At 34.4% G+C, this 18,987-nt stretch overlaps 1 protein-coding gene across 1 annotated transcript; it reads left to right on the forward strand.

Moving 5' to 3' along the window:
• Positions 1–4,586: 4,586 nt before the first annotated feature.
• On the forward strand, positions 4,587–8,163 carry LOC104093462 (indole-3-pyruvate monooxygenase YUCCA6-like). The gene is made up of 4 exons (XM_070182468.1): positions 4,587–5,848; positions 6,750–6,998; positions 7,391–7,513; positions 7,609–8,163. Exons 1-4 carry the CDS (start codon positions 5,159–5,161, stop codon positions 7,780–7,782), a joined length of 1,236 nt encoding a protein of 411 aa, XP_070038569.1. The 5' UTR covers positions 4,587–5,158; the 3' UTR covers positions 7,783–8,163.
• The last annotated feature ends 10,824 nt before the right edge of the window (positions 8,164–18,987 follow it).

The raw sequence follows: 18,987 nt of genomic DNA on the forward strand, positions 1-18,987 counted from the left end.
TGAAAATTTCTGCTTAGTTTCTTTTTCAGTTGAGGGCATTCGGCTTGAATGTGTCCATATTTTCCACACTTGTAGCATCTTCCATCATTTTTATCATTATCATTGTTCATCTTCCCTTTTCTGAAGTTTGATTTACCTCTCTTGCTAAGTCTGTTTTTTCTCATCATGCTTGTTATAACTTTGGAGAGCATAGCTATGTCTTTATCTTGTTTTCCTCCTTCCTCTTCTTTTTCATTTTTTGATTCAGCCACAGTTGCTTTGAATGCAACTGTCTTCTTCGTTTCTTGTTGAACCTGCATGTTTAAGTGTGTTTTCTCAAACGCAATTAGATCACCTCTAAGTTCATCATAGGACATTTTGTCAAGATCCTGATATTTCAGTGCAATGACTTTGGGCTGCCAGATTGTGGGAAGACTTCTCAGAATTTTTCTGACTTGTTCCCCACTCTTGATTGGTCTACCAAATAATTTTAAATCTCTAATGATTTTGCTGAACCTAGAAAATATTTCCTCCACTGATTCTCCATCCTTCATTTGAACCAATTCATAGTCTCAAACTAGGAGATTTATCCTTGTTTCTTTTACTTTGTTTATTCCTTCATATGTGACTTCTAACTTATCTCACATTTTCTTTGTAGTTTCACAGCATGATATTATTTCGTATTCTTCCCTGCTGATAGCATTGTACAACAGATTCTTTACCTTGGTATTCACTTGAATAACGACTGATTGTTCTTTAATATAATAATCTAAATCAAGAGGATCAGATGATTCTATGATTTGACCGTTTGCATCCTTCTTTGGTGGAATTGGAAGATTTCCCTTTTTGATAACACGCCAAACATTAATGTCATATGCCATATTGTAGGTCTCCATGCACACTTTCCAGTGAGAGAAGTACTGGCCATTGAAGTATGGGGTTGTACTTGAGATGTTCCTTCTTGAAATAGTGCTCCAATGACTGTATTTCATGCCATGATCTTTTCCTCACTTGCTGTTAAGTAATATTCGTGAGTCCTGTTCTGATACCAATTAAAAGTACATGGGGGAGGGGGAGGGGGGTGAATTATAACCGATTAAAAAATCTTAGTTGAGTAAGTATGAATTTAGTCGACTAGACTTTGCACAGTAATTTATTTCAGTAGAGATAAACTAAATGAACAGAAAGGTAAAGAAGACACACCAGTTTTTATACCGGTTCAGTACCGGTGTGGTACCTACGTCCAGTTCCCTTGGGTCACAAGGGTTCTCTTAGATCTTTGATGAATGTTTATAGCAGTAATGGTTTTAGTACGTTCACCACTAATAGCGACATTGATTCTTTCCAATGTTGACACAACTCTCATTTTGTGTTCTAACTCTTCCTATCTTTTGTGACACTTGTAAACTCAAGAATACAGTATTTTGTACTAAGAACTAAAAAGGCTTAGAAACAGATGATGTAGTTGCATGCTTTGAATGTTCTTGTGCTTCTTTCTTTATAACTTGATGAGTCTTTTATTTCCTTGTCTTCTGGATTGTATTACAACAATTCTAGGGGTCCTTTCCTTGTGAGGCATATGCATCTAAGAGAAAGACCCATGGGTTGCCTCATGAATCTAGCTTGAAATGGTAGTTAGATTCATCCTTAATCTTGTCGGGTTGCTTCCTTCATTCCTCCTTGATTTGAGCTTCTGCAGAATTTTCTGGATTTGATCTCTGGCCTTGATTAGCTCTCTTCCCATTCTCGCGTGCTTGAGAATCTTTGACAAGGCTAACTAATCACTTTCCTTCTTTGTTCTTTGACCGATTCATTCATTTTCCATGTAAAGTAAAGTTCAAAATACATAGCCGTTGAGTAAGATCTTCTTTCCAAATATGCATACAAAGATATGTATCTTCTTTCCAAATTTGCATACAAAGATATGTCATTAGTCAAGGCTTCTTTTAGATTATTGATCATTATTAAAATTCTAAATTTAACAACTTTGTCGTTGCTCCAGGTCTCCGGTCAGAAACCTTACAGAAGTAACCGTAATAAATAAATATGTACACGTTCCATCTTGACTCTTATTTATCTAAATTGTTACTTGAATGAGTAAAAATTCTGTCGTGGTCGGAAATTAACAATGTCCAAAGCGACACGATATGAATGGAACTGTAAGGAGTAAATTACATTTGAGCTTCTATTAAATGAAGATTATAGAAACCAACTAACTGTAGTAGTATTAAAAACAGGAATTATAACTCTTTCCTGAAGAGAGTTATAACATCTACAACATTAGCAAGTTTCAAAATTAATAGGCAGGTAGGGTCTGTCTATTCCCCTTACCTTTTTTTTTTTCCCCCCGGAGGTGACTATCCCCCTTTATTTAAAAAAAAATAGCAATGTTAAATAAATTAGATGTTTAGATGAAGAGATGGATGTGTGGAGACTATCTTACAGGGTTCAAGAACCCAGTATATCTTTGTGAAATATTTTTTTCACGAGCATAAAATATGTGAAAAAATCTTTAAAATTCTAATAATAAATAATAAATTCTTAACTCATGATCTATCATTTTCAAAAATTACAATAAGTTTAGTATTAACGAACTTTAAAGTTGAATTAATTAAAGTTAAATCTCGAATCCATTAAAATTAAATCTTGAATCTTCCTCATCTTAGATGCATTGTTAAGACCAGCCAGTACCTTTCTGTTGAGTAATCAACTGCAACGGTCCTTTGATCTTCGACCAATATTTCGTGAATGAATATATGATAGTTGAGCAAATTGGAGAAAATAAAAGAAAACAAACGGGTAGAATACGAAGAAAACAAATAAAGTTGGAGAAATAAATATATCATCCGCAATGTATAAACTAATTTAGGATCCTTTTCGCATTATTTTTCTAGAAGGATTTAAACCAATATTTCCATTATATATACAGTATATGAATAGCGCCTTTACGGTTCACAAAATTGCACCCCTTATCCCTAAGTGATTGGTCTTTAAATATTGTTTCTATTTTTTATTTTGTTACAACAATAAGCTTCTTCTTCACCAAGAACATCATAGTTTTCAGTTTGAAAGCTTTAAATTCTTTTTTGGGGGTAGGAAATGAAAGTTAATGACAGATATTGTTAAAATTATTTGAATATTGATAATTTATGATTAAATATTTTAAATATTGATCTAGTGATTTACTTTAAAAATTTCAAAACTTCATTGTTGGTCCTTAAAAAGTGTTAAGAAATTGGAGATTCGATATTTGTCGTGTTGGTATTTGGATATTTTATTTCAAATTTGACATCATTTGGAGCAGATTTGGGTTGGTTTGATCGAAATTGAAATTGCAATTTCAAAGAACACTTTGTTGTACAATACAAAAAATTATGCCGATTAGCTAGACTTTGATAAATAATTTAGCAGATATGTCACCTGCAGATAATACAAAGTCATGCCAATCTGTTAGATTTTGATGAATAATTGAACAATCACAAAATCATACCAACTGGGTAGAGTTTGTGAACAATCTAACAAATAGGTGGAATGCAACTAACACAAATATTACTATAAAAGAATTAGGGATATACAAATTTTGTAGCTAAACACAAAATTTATCGCTAATTAATCCTATTTAGCGACAGATTAGCGATAACTTATCAAGAAATATTGTTAGTTATGAGCGATTTAGCGATAGATAAACGATGAAGTTCGTAATTAATTCTATTTTTTTAGTAGTAAAAGTCATGTCAATATGGTAGAATTTGGTGAATAGTTGAACAATCACAAAGTTATGCCAACTCGATAGAGTTTATGAGCAATTAACAATATTAATAAAGTAAATATAGCATAAAACTCACCAACTCGATAGAAAAATCCCTGACAAGCAATGAGTGTGTGGGTGTGCAGGGGGAGTCATTTTCTAACTACTTAAAAAAAAAAGAAAAAAGGGACAATATTTAAAGATTAGTCTTTTAAAGGGCCATTTGAGTCAATCACCCCTTTAGGTTTATGGAATAATTTGGTAATATTGGTTTTAACTTGTAAGTGGAGTGGAATTCTGTTGTTCCACCCGGCCCAATCGGGCACAGTCCAACTCAATGCGAACCATAACTAGTTAACTACCCCTTTTAACAATTGAGAATCTCACCCAACTACATATTCTATTCAATGAACTCCTGATTAAGATATACTCCTATTTCCTATTAAACAAAATCTAATGACTTTTTACCTCATCCAAAAATCAAGATTATTAGGATTTTGCTAAAGAGCTCAACTTGCTCTAGGATTTCATTAATAGTACTAATTAAACATCCAATAAGCCCCCTTAACTCTCTTATATGACACATATACTGACGTGTATAAGATTGCACAAAATTATTTAGTATTTTTTTATTTATCTTTTTCGTCTTGTTGCTCAGATAAATCATGAGTTTAACTTAAATACACATGATAATATAAATGATAATTGCATGTAACTATCCTCAGATAACGGGATTAGTAATCAATTTAACACCATCAATGTATATAAATTAATATTCTTAATATTAGGCACCAAGTATATAACGATACACACACCTACACTATATATATGCATGTGTCCCACTTCCATTACTGCTCAAACTCTCATTGTGTCCGGTATATATAGAGTGAATTCTCTTGAATCCAATTCAATTCATTCATTTATTGATCACCTCCTCTCCTCTTCTTGCTTCTTCTCTTCCTATGAACAAAAGGAATGTGTAGAAACATTTAACACCACATCTATATCTATACCTTAATTCCTACCCACATCTTTCTAATTAATTAACTCCCTCTCTCTTTGTGTGGTGTCTCTATTTGATTGAATGAATGCTGATTTTAACTCTTAATTCATTCACACAAAGTGGATAAGTATCTCCTAATTCGCTCCACTTCTTTAGGGGCTCAGTCTCCTAATTTTTCTGGATAATATTTGAGACTTAGTCTCACTCACAAGTGTTTTTTAGCTCTCAAATCTTCTTTTACCACCACCAACACGTTGTATTGACCAATGGGTATCCTCAATTTTAGCTGTTTTCCCTATATTCCGCAATTCTTGAAATAGAACAAAAGGAAGAAAAACCAAGAAACAGTTAGATATAGTTACTCACTCAAAATCTATTAATATCCTCATCCTTTGTTTAACTACTACTTGTGTTACCTAGTGTGTTTCATGGACTACTTGAGAGAAATAGAAGGTAAAAGATCTCATGATCCTTATTTCATGAACAAAATGAAGAGATGTGTATTTGTTAAGGGGCCAGTTATTGTAGGAGCAGGGCCTTCTGGATTAGCGGCTGCAGCATGTTTAAAAGAAAAGGGAATTCCAAGTCTGGTATTAGAGAGATCTAATTGCATAGCTTCTTTATGGCAACTCAAGACTTATGATCGTCTTCGTCTTCATTTGCCTAAGCAATTCTGTGAACTACCACTCATGTCATTTCCTATTGATTTCCCTACTTACCCTACAAAGCAACAGTTTATTAAGTACTTGGAACACTATGCCAAGACGTTTGATATTAGGCCTGTTTTTAATCAATCCGTGGTATGTGCTAATTATGACCGGAATCTCGGGTTTTGGAGAGTAAAGACAGAAACAAGGACGACGACGACGACAACAACAACGGAGTATGTTAGCCGATGGTTGATCGTGGCGACGGGGGAGAATGCGGAGGCAGTGGTACCTAGAATTGAAGGAATGGAGGAATTTGGAGGGAGTATAATGCATACAAGCTTGTATAAAAGTGGGGAGATATTTAGAGGGAAAAAAGTGTTGGTAGTTGGATGTGGGAATTCAGGAATGGAGGTGTGTTTGGATCTGTGTAATCATGATGCAAGCCCTTCACTTGTGGTCAGAGATACTGTAAGTAAACACTCATACTCTTATTCATTCTTTTCTTTTCCTTAGCACTCTCTAAAAGGGAAATAAAAAGAGAAAAGAAAAAGAGAAACAACAAAGCCTACCCTTTATTTTTTTTTGGGACATATTAAAGCAAATCGATTACAAACTTTTTTATTTTTGTCTCATCAACTCTTTGAAAAATGTTGATGCAAAATAAGGGGAAACATGGTTTTCATTTCTTAACTTTCTGTCAATCTTATTTTAGGAAAAGCTAAACCGCCGCTAGTTTTTATTTTTCTTCAGAATCTTTCTTTTTGAAAAATTCTCCATTTTAGACAGTACATGTTTAATCTTGAAAAGCTTCCTATTATTGTGGAAACAATGAGAAACCCTAGTTTAGTACCCCTACTATTTTCTCGTGGAGTTTGCCGTCCAAATGATCCCATTTTTTCAATTAAAATAAAATGAAATTCTCATCTGTTGCCAGTTCTGAAAGTTAAAAGTTGGAAGTGAGTTCAAGTTCCAACAATATATGATTTGTAAAGCTGGTGATTTAAGTAAAAAGAACAAGAAAAGAAAATCTTGGTTGTGTATTTTTCACTTTCTTGGAACTGCCAGGCATGCGCAATATTGGTGGGATTTTTGTTTTCCATAATAAATAAAAATAATTGATTCCAGTAAATTCATCACTGGCACAAAGGAAGCTTTTCTTAGCAACCTACCTAAAAGTGAAAAGTCCAGTTATTGGCCATTCCTCCAGAATGGCAAGTTGAAGTTCCCATCAATATAATTCATTCATCATCTTTTAACACTATCTCCCAACTTTAATTATGCTTTATTTTCTGTAATTTAACCTTTTTCTATTTTTAACTTTTTATACAATTAGTTTTTGACTTTAGTCTTTATTTTTGAAACATTTTAGGTGCACGTCCTACCACGAGAGATGCTGGGGAAATCAACTTTTGGGCTATCGATGTGGTTACTAAAGTGGTTGCCCATACGACTTGTTGATCGATTTCTGTTGATTATATCTCGGTTATTGCTCGGCGACACAGCTCGACTCGGCTTGGATCGGCCTGAAATTGGACCCTTAGAGCTAAAAAACTTGTCCGGAAAAACACCGGTACTCGACGTTGGGACACTAGCTAAGATTAAAAGCGGAGACATTAGGGTACGTTACTATTTGTCTATGCATTTTGATAAAGAAATATCATGGATTATGTATCAAATCACCTTTTTTCAGTACTTTGTTTGACCTTTTATTTTTATTTTTAATGTTTGTTGGGATCCATCCCATGATCTTTAGGTTTTTCAATCATTGCAAAATATTCCACAAACAGTGAGACAAATTCTCCAGCTTTGCCCCAACAATTCACTTATCAAATACTTTACTTACCTATCCTACTAGCACCATTTCAAATTAATTACCCGTCCCCCTACCCTTATCAATGAACTTAATTAGGTTGTAATGGACTTTGGAATTAATCAAATAAATAGGACTTTAACCCTATATATGATCATGTTATATATGTTATTAAAATTTTCTTATTTACAAATGTGTAGGTATGTCCTGGAATTAGGGCATTGAAATATCAAAAGGTGGAATTTGAGAATGGGCAAACGGAAAATTTTGATGCAATAATCTTGGCAACTGGTTACAAAAGCAATGTGCCCTCTTGGCTAAAGGTAGTCACTTTAATTAGTTTTCTTGATTGTTAGGGATGTGTTCAAAGAAGTCACAATAGAGAAAATTAAAGGGTTTTGTTTTGTTTGGTTGCCAGGAAAGAGAGATGTTCTCAGAGAAAGATGGTCTACCAAAAAGGCCATTTCCCAATGGGTGGAAAGGAGAGTGTGGGCTTTATGCAGTGGGGTTCACTAAACGTGGTTTGCTTGGTGCTTCCATGGATGCCAAGAAAATTGCACAAGACATTCACACTTTTTGGCTAAAAATATAAAAAATGTTGACTACAAAAGAAAGATTACTAGTGTTGGTACCTAAACAAGTTTTCGAACGAAAAGGTGAAAGAGGAAAAGAAGATCAACAACTGCCTTGGTTTTGTGGGGATTCATTCATCATCAAAATCTAGTGTATACATCTTGTACATTTTTTTGCCAATTTTCTCTTATTAATTATTAGGTATGCCATTCTTAGGTGGCAAAAAGAAGAGTTAGGCTTTTTTCTTTCTTTCTTTCTTGGTTTGGTTATATGAGTGTTAGATTGCTAATATTCACATGGGTTTTTTGGTTTATGACAACACAACAAAAAAAAGATTATTTTTCTATTTTCCCTCCTTTTATTGTTATTGGTAGAATTGTGAGGTTCGTGAGTTTCCAAATAGGATTTTGGTGTTGTAGGGAGAGGAAATGTAGAGGGAGTATATAATTAAATATGATGGCGAAATTTACGTACCAAAATTCCTAATGATCAGAGACCTGTTCACCATCTTTATGAGTTTCTGCCAATTCTGCTCTGTTGATATGATTTCCCTACTCCAACTAGTAGTTAGGACCACTTGGTTTAATTGATTGACCTGCTTCTACAAAATCTAATTCAAGAAAGATACAAATAAAAACTGAATGATTGAAAAAAAATATTGATCAATCACAATTCTGATGAAAAATTCCTCAAAAAGTTAAGAATTAGTATAGTACAATTATTCCATTAATTTGTCTGGAAAAGCATGATATTTATTTTGTATGAATAGAATAATGAGCCATGATCATGAAAAATAAATAATATTCTCCCTCTCTCTCTCTTTCTTTTTTCCTAATTGAATTTTTTAAAAACATTGTTACAAGTCACATGTATTTCCTTTTCAAATATAATAAACAATATAATGGACCTTTTGCAATCCTCAAATCATATTGAAATGGTCCCCTATTCGTAAGTAAAGACCTTTTGATACAGAATTGAGAACAAAGCAACATATAATTTGCTGATTAGTTGCTTTCAGAATACGCCTTAATTTTTGTTAATTTGTAAATTAAAACAATCACACTATAATTCAAAATTCAAATTTGGCAATCCTTTCACGGTCATAGAATAGGGCTAAGACCTTATGCCTCACGAAACCCTCAAATAATATTACCATCATATTAGTGAGCAGATAATCCTTGCGAAGTGGTGTCACGTGATATCCCTTCATCGATTTTTTATATATATATATATATATATATATATATATATATATATATATATATATATATACAAATAATAAGCAAAATAAGAATATTGGTTATTTTCTCAAATATTGACATTGCTTATTAAAAATCTTGCTTATATGCTATTAGTGGTATTTATTATTAATGAAAAGAACGAAATTCTAAACGAGGTAGCTAATTATGCAAAAGCAATTTTATGACAAAAGAAAAAAAAAAAGAATAACTACCCATTTGGACATGGATTGTGGCTATTTTTTTTTTTTTATAAAAAATAATAATTAAAAACATGTTTGTTCATGAAATTTGATTAGTTTTTGAAAAAAAAAAATTTAAAATTCCCAAATCCTGGTTTAGGACAGTTTTTGGGTGAAATTTTTTCTTTCACTCACAAAACTTCAACTTTTTTCAAATAAAATACGTGTCGAAACACAACCCCAACTTCCAAAAACTAATTTTCAACATAATTTCAAATATTATTTTTTCAAGTTTCAAATATATGTCCCTAAATAAAAATCTGCAGATCATGATAAAGAGAAGTACAAGATTTTGAAGAATCAGGATCAAAGTAAATAAACCGGGGGGGGGGGGGGGGGTGCAAATAAATTAAACTCGGTAAATACTTAAGCTTCCTTTCGGTTAGTTTGAATCCCAAATTCAGAATATCTATTCATTCATCAATCATAATGAAATAAAAAACAAAATAGACATTTATTGGTAGAATCTTCTTTCTTCATCTAATTGTACCCTTTTTTTTTGTTCGTTGACAAAACAATACGGTGCAGGATCAAACTTTGGTTTGACTACCATGCCAATTCAAGTTACTACTATTTTCTGAAAACAACTCTTCGTGGCTTTTCCTACTTATAGTCCTTTCTTTTTGGAAATATTTTCCATATTATACATGTTAGTTTCAATCTAGACTTCCTTCTCTCAAAGTAGTGTTTTGTTTGAATAGGAAACAAATGTTGTAGTTTATTTTAGATGTATTTCTTGGAAAAATCGCAACAATGAATGACTAAAACTAGAATCATTAGAGGCGATCAAATTGTACACACCAACTACAACCACATAGTGTGAACAATCAAAAGCTTTTTGATTTCACATTAAAGAAATAGTAGTAATATTTACTTACTAAACAAAGGCTAGGCAAGCAAAAGTTAATAGGGTGATAAAAATGTCAAGATCTTAGCTTTTCTTTTGTTAATAGCTTTGCGGGATCCAATTTATATCCCTAGGCTAATAATTACAACAAACATACAACTAGTCTTTAATTCTCCTTCGACAAATCAATATATCTTTCCTTTTGCCTTGAGCTAATGTAGTTATGCTAATCTAAATATAGAATGAGAATGCCTTTCGGTTAAAGTGATAGAAAAAATAGTATCAACACCACTTAATGTGCCTCTCTTTGTATGTTACCTAATATGCCATGTATCACTCAGTCCGATCTCTAATTTCCAACAAAAATTAGGCACTTAGTGAAGAAAAGGAAAAGAAATATAAATTCATTAGTAAACTGGAAAAAAAAAAATTCTTCGATAAGCCAGCTAATGGCTCGTATTGGCTTTTAATTAGTTCATTTGTCTACAAAGTCTTTCCGACCATTCGGATTTTGATGTCTGACTAACTAATTGTGGTTCTATGACTCATAATATTGTGCTAAGGTTGACTTAGTATGTCAAGCTTGAGATTCAATCAATTACAACTCGCTTGACTGTTACGATCCAACACTTGAGAGCCGTACTCAACATTAGGGGTGTGCATAAAATTCGAAAAATTGAATTTCGAACCGAATTAATTTGGTATTTCAGTTTCGATTTTTTCGGTATTTCGATATATTTTGGTACAGAAATTGCGGTAGTTCGGTACGGTATTCGCTATTGGGTTTTTGATATTACGGTATTTCGGTATACCGAAATATTTTAGTCCAAGCCCAACTTTATTTTTATTTTCCAGCCCAATAAGCCTAAGCCCACACCCTAAGACCCCTAATTCCCTAATCCCTTAGAGGCAGACTTACGAGCAGTATCTGCTCTTACCCCATTTCCCTTTCTATTTTCTAACCTAGACTTCTCTCAAAAATTTCAACTTTGCTTGGTTGCTGCTGATTCACGATTCATGACTACAATAGCTTCACGACCTCGGCGACGACGACTCCTCTCCTCGGCGGCGACTGCTTGTTTGCTCATGGTCTGAGGTTTAAGGTTTTCGCCCTAACTCTTCCTTACTTTTACCATAGGAAGAAGGGGATTTGTAATATTTCATCGTAATTAAGGGAAGGAGATGAGGAAGATGCAATGTCTTGTATGCTCTGTTTCGTACTTTTGTTAGTTGGCTGATTTTTGTTGATGCCTGTTAGATCATAGATGGCAGATGCTTGGAATGTTGGTTTTGCACTTTTGCCGTTACTCTATTTCTTCCAAATATCATATCAAACATGAATTCTTTTAGCAGGCAGCAACTAGCTTAGCACATCGTGTCCAAACGTCCAATCCACTCTATTTATATCATCTATTCCGTTAATGTATCAAAGAGAAATCGTACCGAACTAAAGTAAGAAATACCGAACCATACCGAATTACTTTGATACGGTATTTAATATACACAATTGATAAACCGAATACTGAACCAAAATTTTTAAATACCGAACCGAAGTACCGAATACCCACCCCTACTCAACACCTGATTGCCTCAATCCTGCCACCAGGCGAACTAGTTGTCTAACTTTTTTTTTTCTTTTTCTTTTTGGTTTTCCCTATTCGTTATCTGCATTGAGGATCGATAAAAACTGGGTTGTCTGACTTGTTACATGTTAGCTTAATTATAGGAATTCACTGAAGAATTCGAGGACTAAGCAGCTGAGCTAGGAGCTTTACTGAGAAGCTCGAAAGAGTCAGCAATCGTGGAGGAAGAAAAAGATGAATTTGAGAGAAATGAGAAGATTTGAGAGAGAAGTTATAATATATGTATATTGATGATTGTAATACATAAGATACATTGATTTAGACAAGTTCACTCAATTCAGTTGATTCCCTCTTCTCTTCTAGCTAACAGATTTACTAACTACCGTAACTGCTCTAACTAACAACTAACAACTCTGCTGACGTGACACTTATGTAACTAACTGTATCAGAACTTCGAAAGCTATATTTGTGTATCGATACTCCCCCTTATAGAAGATCCTTGACCACAAGGATCGAAGGCTAAAAATCTAGTCTTGAGCACAATAAAGTATTCCCAAGTAGCATGATATGCTGATAAACCTGCCCATTTGACTAACACTTGTGCGACTGCCTTATTACCCTTCTTTACCATCCTCATTTGTAGAATAGATTCAGGATCTGGATAATGTGGGCTAGCAATATCAGTGACAAGAGGATATGAGATTTGAGCTAGTACTTCATAGCATTTTTTTCAATAGGGACACATGAACAGTAGGATGTATTTTGACCGAGGGAGGAAAAATAAACGTATACGCTACTGACCCTACCCTTTTAATGATCTAAAAAGGGTCATAGTACTTAGCAGCCAGTTTGCGAAATGGTTGAGTCGATAGGGTAACCTATTTGTAAGGTTGGACCTTCAAGTACACCCAATCTCCCATTGCAAATTGCATGTCACTCCTATAAGAGTCAGCTTGTTGTTTCATTCTAAGTTGGGCTCTCATTAATTGATGTTTTAGCAGATGCAGTTTGAATTCTCTGTTTATTAATGTGTGATCAACATCAGCTGATGCAGATTCACCTGGTAAGTAGGGCAAGTGTAGGGAAGGTGGTCTTTCATAGAGTGCCTCATATGGAGTAGTTTTTGATAGCAGAGTGGTAAGATGTATTATACCAATATTCTATCATAGTTAGGTATGTAAACCAGTCAATAGTTTCCTCATTACAAAAGCATCTTAAATGGGTTTCTAAGCACCTATTCAAGACCTCAGTTTGACCATCAGATTGAGGCCGGTAAGCTGAGGAAGTATGTAACTGTACACCATGTATGGAAAAGAGTTCCTGCCAGAAAGAACTCAGAAAAACTGCATCGTTATCACTGACAGTGGATTCTAGAAGGCCATGTAGCTTGAATATGGTGTCCAAGAACACCTTAGCTAAATACTGAGCTGTATAAGGGTGCTTTAAAGGAATGAAGTGGCCATATTTTCTTAGCCTATCCACTATCACCAGTATGACTTCATAGCCATGAGATTTTGGAAGTCCATCAATGAAGTCCATGCTGATTTGAGACCAAACCACATCAGGTATGGGGAGTAGTTGTAGGAGACCAGGATAAGCTGCAAGTCAGCTTTACTTCTTTGGCAAGTATCACAGTTCTGCATAAAGGTTTTCACATCATTCCTTATTTTCTTCAAATAGAAGAGTGTCATTATTCTCTTCAGTGTTGCTTCAATACCAGAATATCCTCCTTGTGGTGTGGAATGCCACAGAGTGATGATATCTTTCCTCACTTGCTGATCCTTTCCTACCACTAATTTTCCTTTCCTTCTCAGTTGGATAGTATACCAAGTGAAGTGAGGGTGAGTTGTAGGATTGGCTTGTAACTGTTCAATTAGGGCCTTCAAGTCAGGGTCTGCATCGCAACTGAGAGTTATGGCTCGCATTAAGTCTGAACTTGTAGTAGAAATCACCAGAGCAAATAGTTCAGTCCCAGATACTCTTGAAAGAGCATCTTCTACTTTGGTGGTGCTTCCTATCTTGTATTCTATGACATAATCAAATGGCATCAACTTTGCCAGCTACATCAATTGAGAGTTTGTGGGCAACTTCTGCTCCATTAAGAACTTTAAGGCTTTATGGTCAGTTCTGATGACAAACTTCTGACCAAGCAAGTACTGTGGCCATTTGGTTACAGCATGAACTATAGCTAATAATTCTCTATCATAAACTGAGAGAGCTGCATGTCTAGGTGAAAGTGCTTTACTGATGAAGGATATAGGATGTCCTTGTTACATAAGAATAGTCCCTATTCCATATCCACTGGCATCTGTCTCTACAATAAAAGTTTTACTGATATTTGGTAAGGTTAGGACATGAGTTTTGGTTAAAGCTTCCTTCAACTGATCAAAACTAACAGATGTTGTAGGTGACCACTTAAATCCATCTTTCTTCAGAAGATCTGTTAAGGGTTTGCATACGATGCCAAATCCTTGTATGAATCTTCTATAATAACTAGCTAGACCAAGGAATCCCCTTAATTGATTAACAGTAGTAAGAGAAGGCTAGTTTCTTACAGCTTTAACCTTTTGAGAATTAGTTGATACTCCTTTCTCAGTAATAACATGACCCAAGTATTTTATCCTCTAAACTCCAAAGAAACATTTGCTCTTCTTGGCAAAGAACTTATGCTTTTCCATTTTTTGGAACACTGATATGAGATGATTCAAATGGTCTTCCATACTTTTGTTGTAGATTAGAATATCATCAAAGAATACCAACATATATATCCTAAGGAAAGTATGGAAAATTGAGTTCATCAAGCCTTGGATTGTAGCTGGAGCATTTGACAACCCAAAGGGCATCACTAGGTATTCATAGTGACATGAGTGAGTCCTAAATGCACTTTTTGGTACATCTTCTGTTGCCATTCTTAGTTGGTGATAACCAGTTCTTAAATCTATCTTTGAAAAGATTTTTGATCCTAGTAGTTCATTTAACAAATCCTCCACCACTGGTATGGTGAATTTGTTCTTCATAGTATGTTTGTTTAAATCTCTATAATCTACACATAACCTCCATGTACTATCCTTTTTACCAACTAAAACCACATGGGCAACAAAAGGACTACAACTTGGTTGTACTATCCCTTGCTCTAATATTTGTTTGACCAAGGACTCAATCACATCCTTTTTTACTGAAGGATATCTGTAAGACCTCTTGTTTATTGGTTCAGTTCCATTATATAGTACAATTCTATGATCAAATAACCCTCTAGAAAGTGGTAGTGTTGTAGGTTCATCAAACAATTCCTTAAACTCATTCAATAAGACAAACATTCTAGGATCTTGATTAAGTTCCCCTTTAGATTCTAATAAATACCATTGCAACTCATTACACATAGAAGGTACTACTTGAATCATATAGAGTTGAGATTAATGGTTACCTGATATTCTGGTTATCTTCCCAGCACTAGAAGATAATATTAACCTTCGAGATCTTCTGAGGACATGCTTTCTCCCCTGATAGTAGAACTCCATTGTTAGAGTTCTGAAATTCATCTTGATGTCACCCAAAGTTAGCAACCATTGGACTCCCAATACTACTCCATAAGACCCCAAAGATAAAAGTAAGAACTCATTACAGAATTCAGCTCCTTGTAGCAACTAAGAAATTATGCATACTTTGTCAACTTTCATCATGTTTCCATTAGCTGCAGCCACCAATTGAGGGGTAGTTGACATGATAGGGCATTGTAGCTTCTCTACCAACTCTGGATCAATAAAGTTATGAGAACTCCCAGTGTCTACCGGGATATGCAGTGGCTTTCTTGAATGGTAGCCAGTTACTCCTAATGTTCTGTAACCCAATGATCCATTCAAGGCATGAATAGAAATTTTTATTTGCTCTAGATGTTGAGTTAACTCCAAGCTTTGCTGGTTCATATCATCAGGTATCTAGTAGCACCCCGAAAAATTTCAAAGTACTTAAGAGCTATTAAGAAAGTTAATATGCGCTAATTATATTATTTTATATGCAGACGAGGACTATTAGTTTGATGGATATCAATTGGATATAATAAGTATGCAAGGCATATTATAAGTGATGTGGGGTCTAAGGAGAACCCTAAGTCTAAGTCAAGTTGGAAATTACACGATGGACTAAAGTTTCAAATGAGTACGCACAAGACCAACCTTTGAACGAGTATATCTATCTATCTATATATATATATATATATATATATATATATATATATATATATATATATATATATGAAGTTATGTGATGTAAAACCTATAAAATAAAATATCATCGAGTCTAGTTTCTAACGCATCAAATCGTTTGCCATTTAGATATTCCTACGAGAAGTTATGACCAAATTACCAAAGGCTGGCGGAGGAGCGTGCAGATGCGAAGCATCCGAGGCCGCGTCCGAAAGAGATGCTAGCAGTGAAGTGCTGCCATAGCGTCCAGGACCGCATCCGAGCTTCATAGATGAGTGAAGTGGGGATGCGAAGCATCCAGGGCCGCATCCGAAACTCAGAAATCTAGGCATGTAAATACAAGGTCGGGGGAGAGGAGTATTTTAAGTATTTGGGGGTTAGGGTTCTTGAGGTGAAGGGGCGATTTTGAGCTCAAATCAAGTCCAATCATCCAAGGTAAGTTGTTAATGATATTTTAGATTGATTATAACTCAATGTACATGAGTTCTAACATTATTATTACATCCAAATACTAGATTTCTTCATCAAATCCTCAAGAACATAAAAATCACCAAAATTGTGATATTTCAAGATTGATATACTAGAGGTATGTCCAATGCTTCAAACTCATTTATTATGAGTAGTTAGAAGTATTTGAAGCATTTGTTACAAGTTTTAATAGTTGAAAGATTAGATTATAAAAGTCTAGTTCATGGCATGAATAGTACTTTTGAGAAAATAAGAGAGAAGATGAATGGTAATCTTGACAATAAAATTTATGAATACAATGAACCTATGGAAATAATTGTTAGCAAAAGATGGAAGTGATCAACTAAGTAATCACCCGAATTGTATATTTTGCAAGTGTTGATTATGGAAGACGATGAATAGTAATTTGGTGGCAATGAACAATTGATGTAGTATTATTAATGACTTTGAATGGGTATTAAAACATAAGAATGAAGTTGAATGGTCTAGCATGTAAAACTATTTGGCGATTTGAGTTGTTGGAGGCTTGTAGGCAACTTGTGAGCCATATATGGATGTTGATCAATATCTTAGGTCATATTTTGATGTAATTAGGATATCTAATTGTAGATATAGACTTGTTAGTGATGTTGAGCATTTTAATCAACATTGGAGTGATGGAGGAGGACTGAAAGCTTGTGAATGTTAATAAAGCAAAAACGAGGTAAGTTGATTAAAACTTACTCTTCTTGAGGGACTTTCTCTAAAAGCATGTTTCGAGTTAATACTTAAGTTGTTTGTAAATGTGCTTTCGTGCTTGTGGGTACAAACAAGTACGGATGTCTCCATGTACTAGAATATTATGTTGCATATGTAGTGTCATTTTGTTTTATAAAATTTTATTTTAAATCTTGTTGGAAAAGTGACACTCATGGTAAATGCTATAAGTTTTTATCAAAACGTATGTATTGACAAGAGTATGCATATTTGAGTGCTAAAGATAAGTTTTTATGGAAAGTATTTCTTTTGGAAATTGACGAACAAAATAGTACTTGTGGTATCTTTTAAAGATTTATGCTAAATTGCTAAAGGCTTTAGCATGTAAAAGATTATTTATTTAAATTTTGTTCAAAGGATTTATATTTTCTATAAATGCTATGATTTGATAAAAATAGATCATTTGAGGCTACTATACTATGAATCTATTTTTAAGTATTAAATGTTTTGGGAGTTACTTGTGTTCACCGAGATTGACTTCGGATATATCATGTTCGCTGTCATGAAACTACACGTGCCGGTATAGGCGTAGATGGCCACTTTGTGGAATAGACTATGGCAGAGTGCTCTCCCTCGAGAGAGTACTATTTTGTACTATTATTAGCATGGTTGAGTCGATTCGTACGGCACTACGATGAGACGACCTGAGCAAGTAGGGTATATGATACTTGCCGCTAGGTACATAACCTAATTGACCTTCTTGTATCGGTGATGATATAATACTCCCAGTGAAAGGTAAGGATGATTTTCTTATGTTTAGGCCTAAGGAGCCATAAGTGATTTCGATGACTTAAAACAAATGGAATGATTTTGTACGATTTTATCCAAAATTTTGGATTGATGAAAAATATTTTAAAAGTTTATATTGTGGGTTATATCTCACTCGGTTATTATTTAAAATAACAAGGGTCGTGAATTGATAAAATTTCTTATCGTTTTATATCAAATATAGGTGCATTATTTTTATAAAGTTTGTCCAAAAAACTTAAGTTGAGAGAGTCTATGACACTAATTAAGTACCGTTGTGGTCTACTCAGCCCTTAGGCCCCTTCTTCCTTTTACATATTTTAGGATGATATATAATACATGACATGTGGTCAGGTCAGGATGACTCTCTTTCCAAGGTATTATGAAGAACCACTTTTATTTCGTGGTAGCTATCATGTTCTTCCTTATTTTCTTTTGTTGGAACTACTCTAACAGTTGATTCTATTCTTTGATATAGAGGCTCCATAGATAGTTATGAAAGGTTGTAATAACGGGGTTGTACACGACATACATGAAAGTATATTTATTTTACTTAGTCTCATTGTTATTATCATGAAAGACATCATGTGTAATTTTGAATTGGAAAATATTTTATCATTTAACTTGAAAATGTATATGATTTTCAAGGAGCTTCCGCAGTTAAACTGATTTTCATGCATATGATTTGGGTGCATCATATGGTTTGGTTCACTCGGGTCGGGTAGTGTGTTGGGTGCCGGTCATATGGATTTTGGGTCGTGACATATCTCTTCTTCTTGGTATTGTTCTTCATCTTGTTATTCTAATTCCAGATGATGCAGTTGCTTCAGCTTCTTACGCATGTGACCAAGTACATACTTCTCATTGCTAAAGTAGCACAGTCCTTTAGACGTCCTCTCATTCATTTCATCCAGACATAAGGTCCTTCTACTGAATCCTATGGAAGCCACAAGGCCTACAATATTACCAGAGTTGGGAGTTGGTAATAATGTGCTGCTGCTACTTCTTTGGTCTGCAGACCTTCTTGTCATACTTCTTTGGTTACTGCTTGCTGGTATAGGTAGTCTGATGGATGCTAAGTAGGCCTCATGCATTCTAGTAGTTTTGTAGACTTGAGACAAAGCGGTGGGATTTGTCAACT

The sequence above is a fragment of the Nicotiana tomentosiformis genome, chromosome 8 (assembly GCF_000390325.3).
Source record: "Nicotiana tomentosiformis chromosome 8, ASM39032v3, whole genome shotgun sequence".
Classification (NCBI taxonomy): domain Eukaryota; kingdom Viridiplantae; phylum Streptophyta; class Magnoliopsida; order Solanales; family Solanaceae; genus Nicotiana; species Nicotiana tomentosiformis.

What these genes read in the sequence shown, in the direction of transcription:
- LOC104093462 (XM_070182468.1), top strand. Translation starts at nt 5,159, where the DNA reads ATGGACTACTTGAGAGAAATAGAAGGTAAAAGATCTCATGATCCTTAT. An exon ending in CACTTGTGGTCAGAGATACT is followed by an intron (nt 5,849 to 6,749) that starts GTAAGTAAACAC and finishes GAAACATTTTAG; the next exon opens with GTGCACGTCCTACCACGAGA. An exon ending in ATGTGCCCTCTTGGCTAAAG is followed by an intron (nt 7,514 to 7,608) that starts GTAGTCACTTTA and finishes TTTGGTTGCCAG; the next exon opens with GAAAGAGAGATGTTCTCAGA.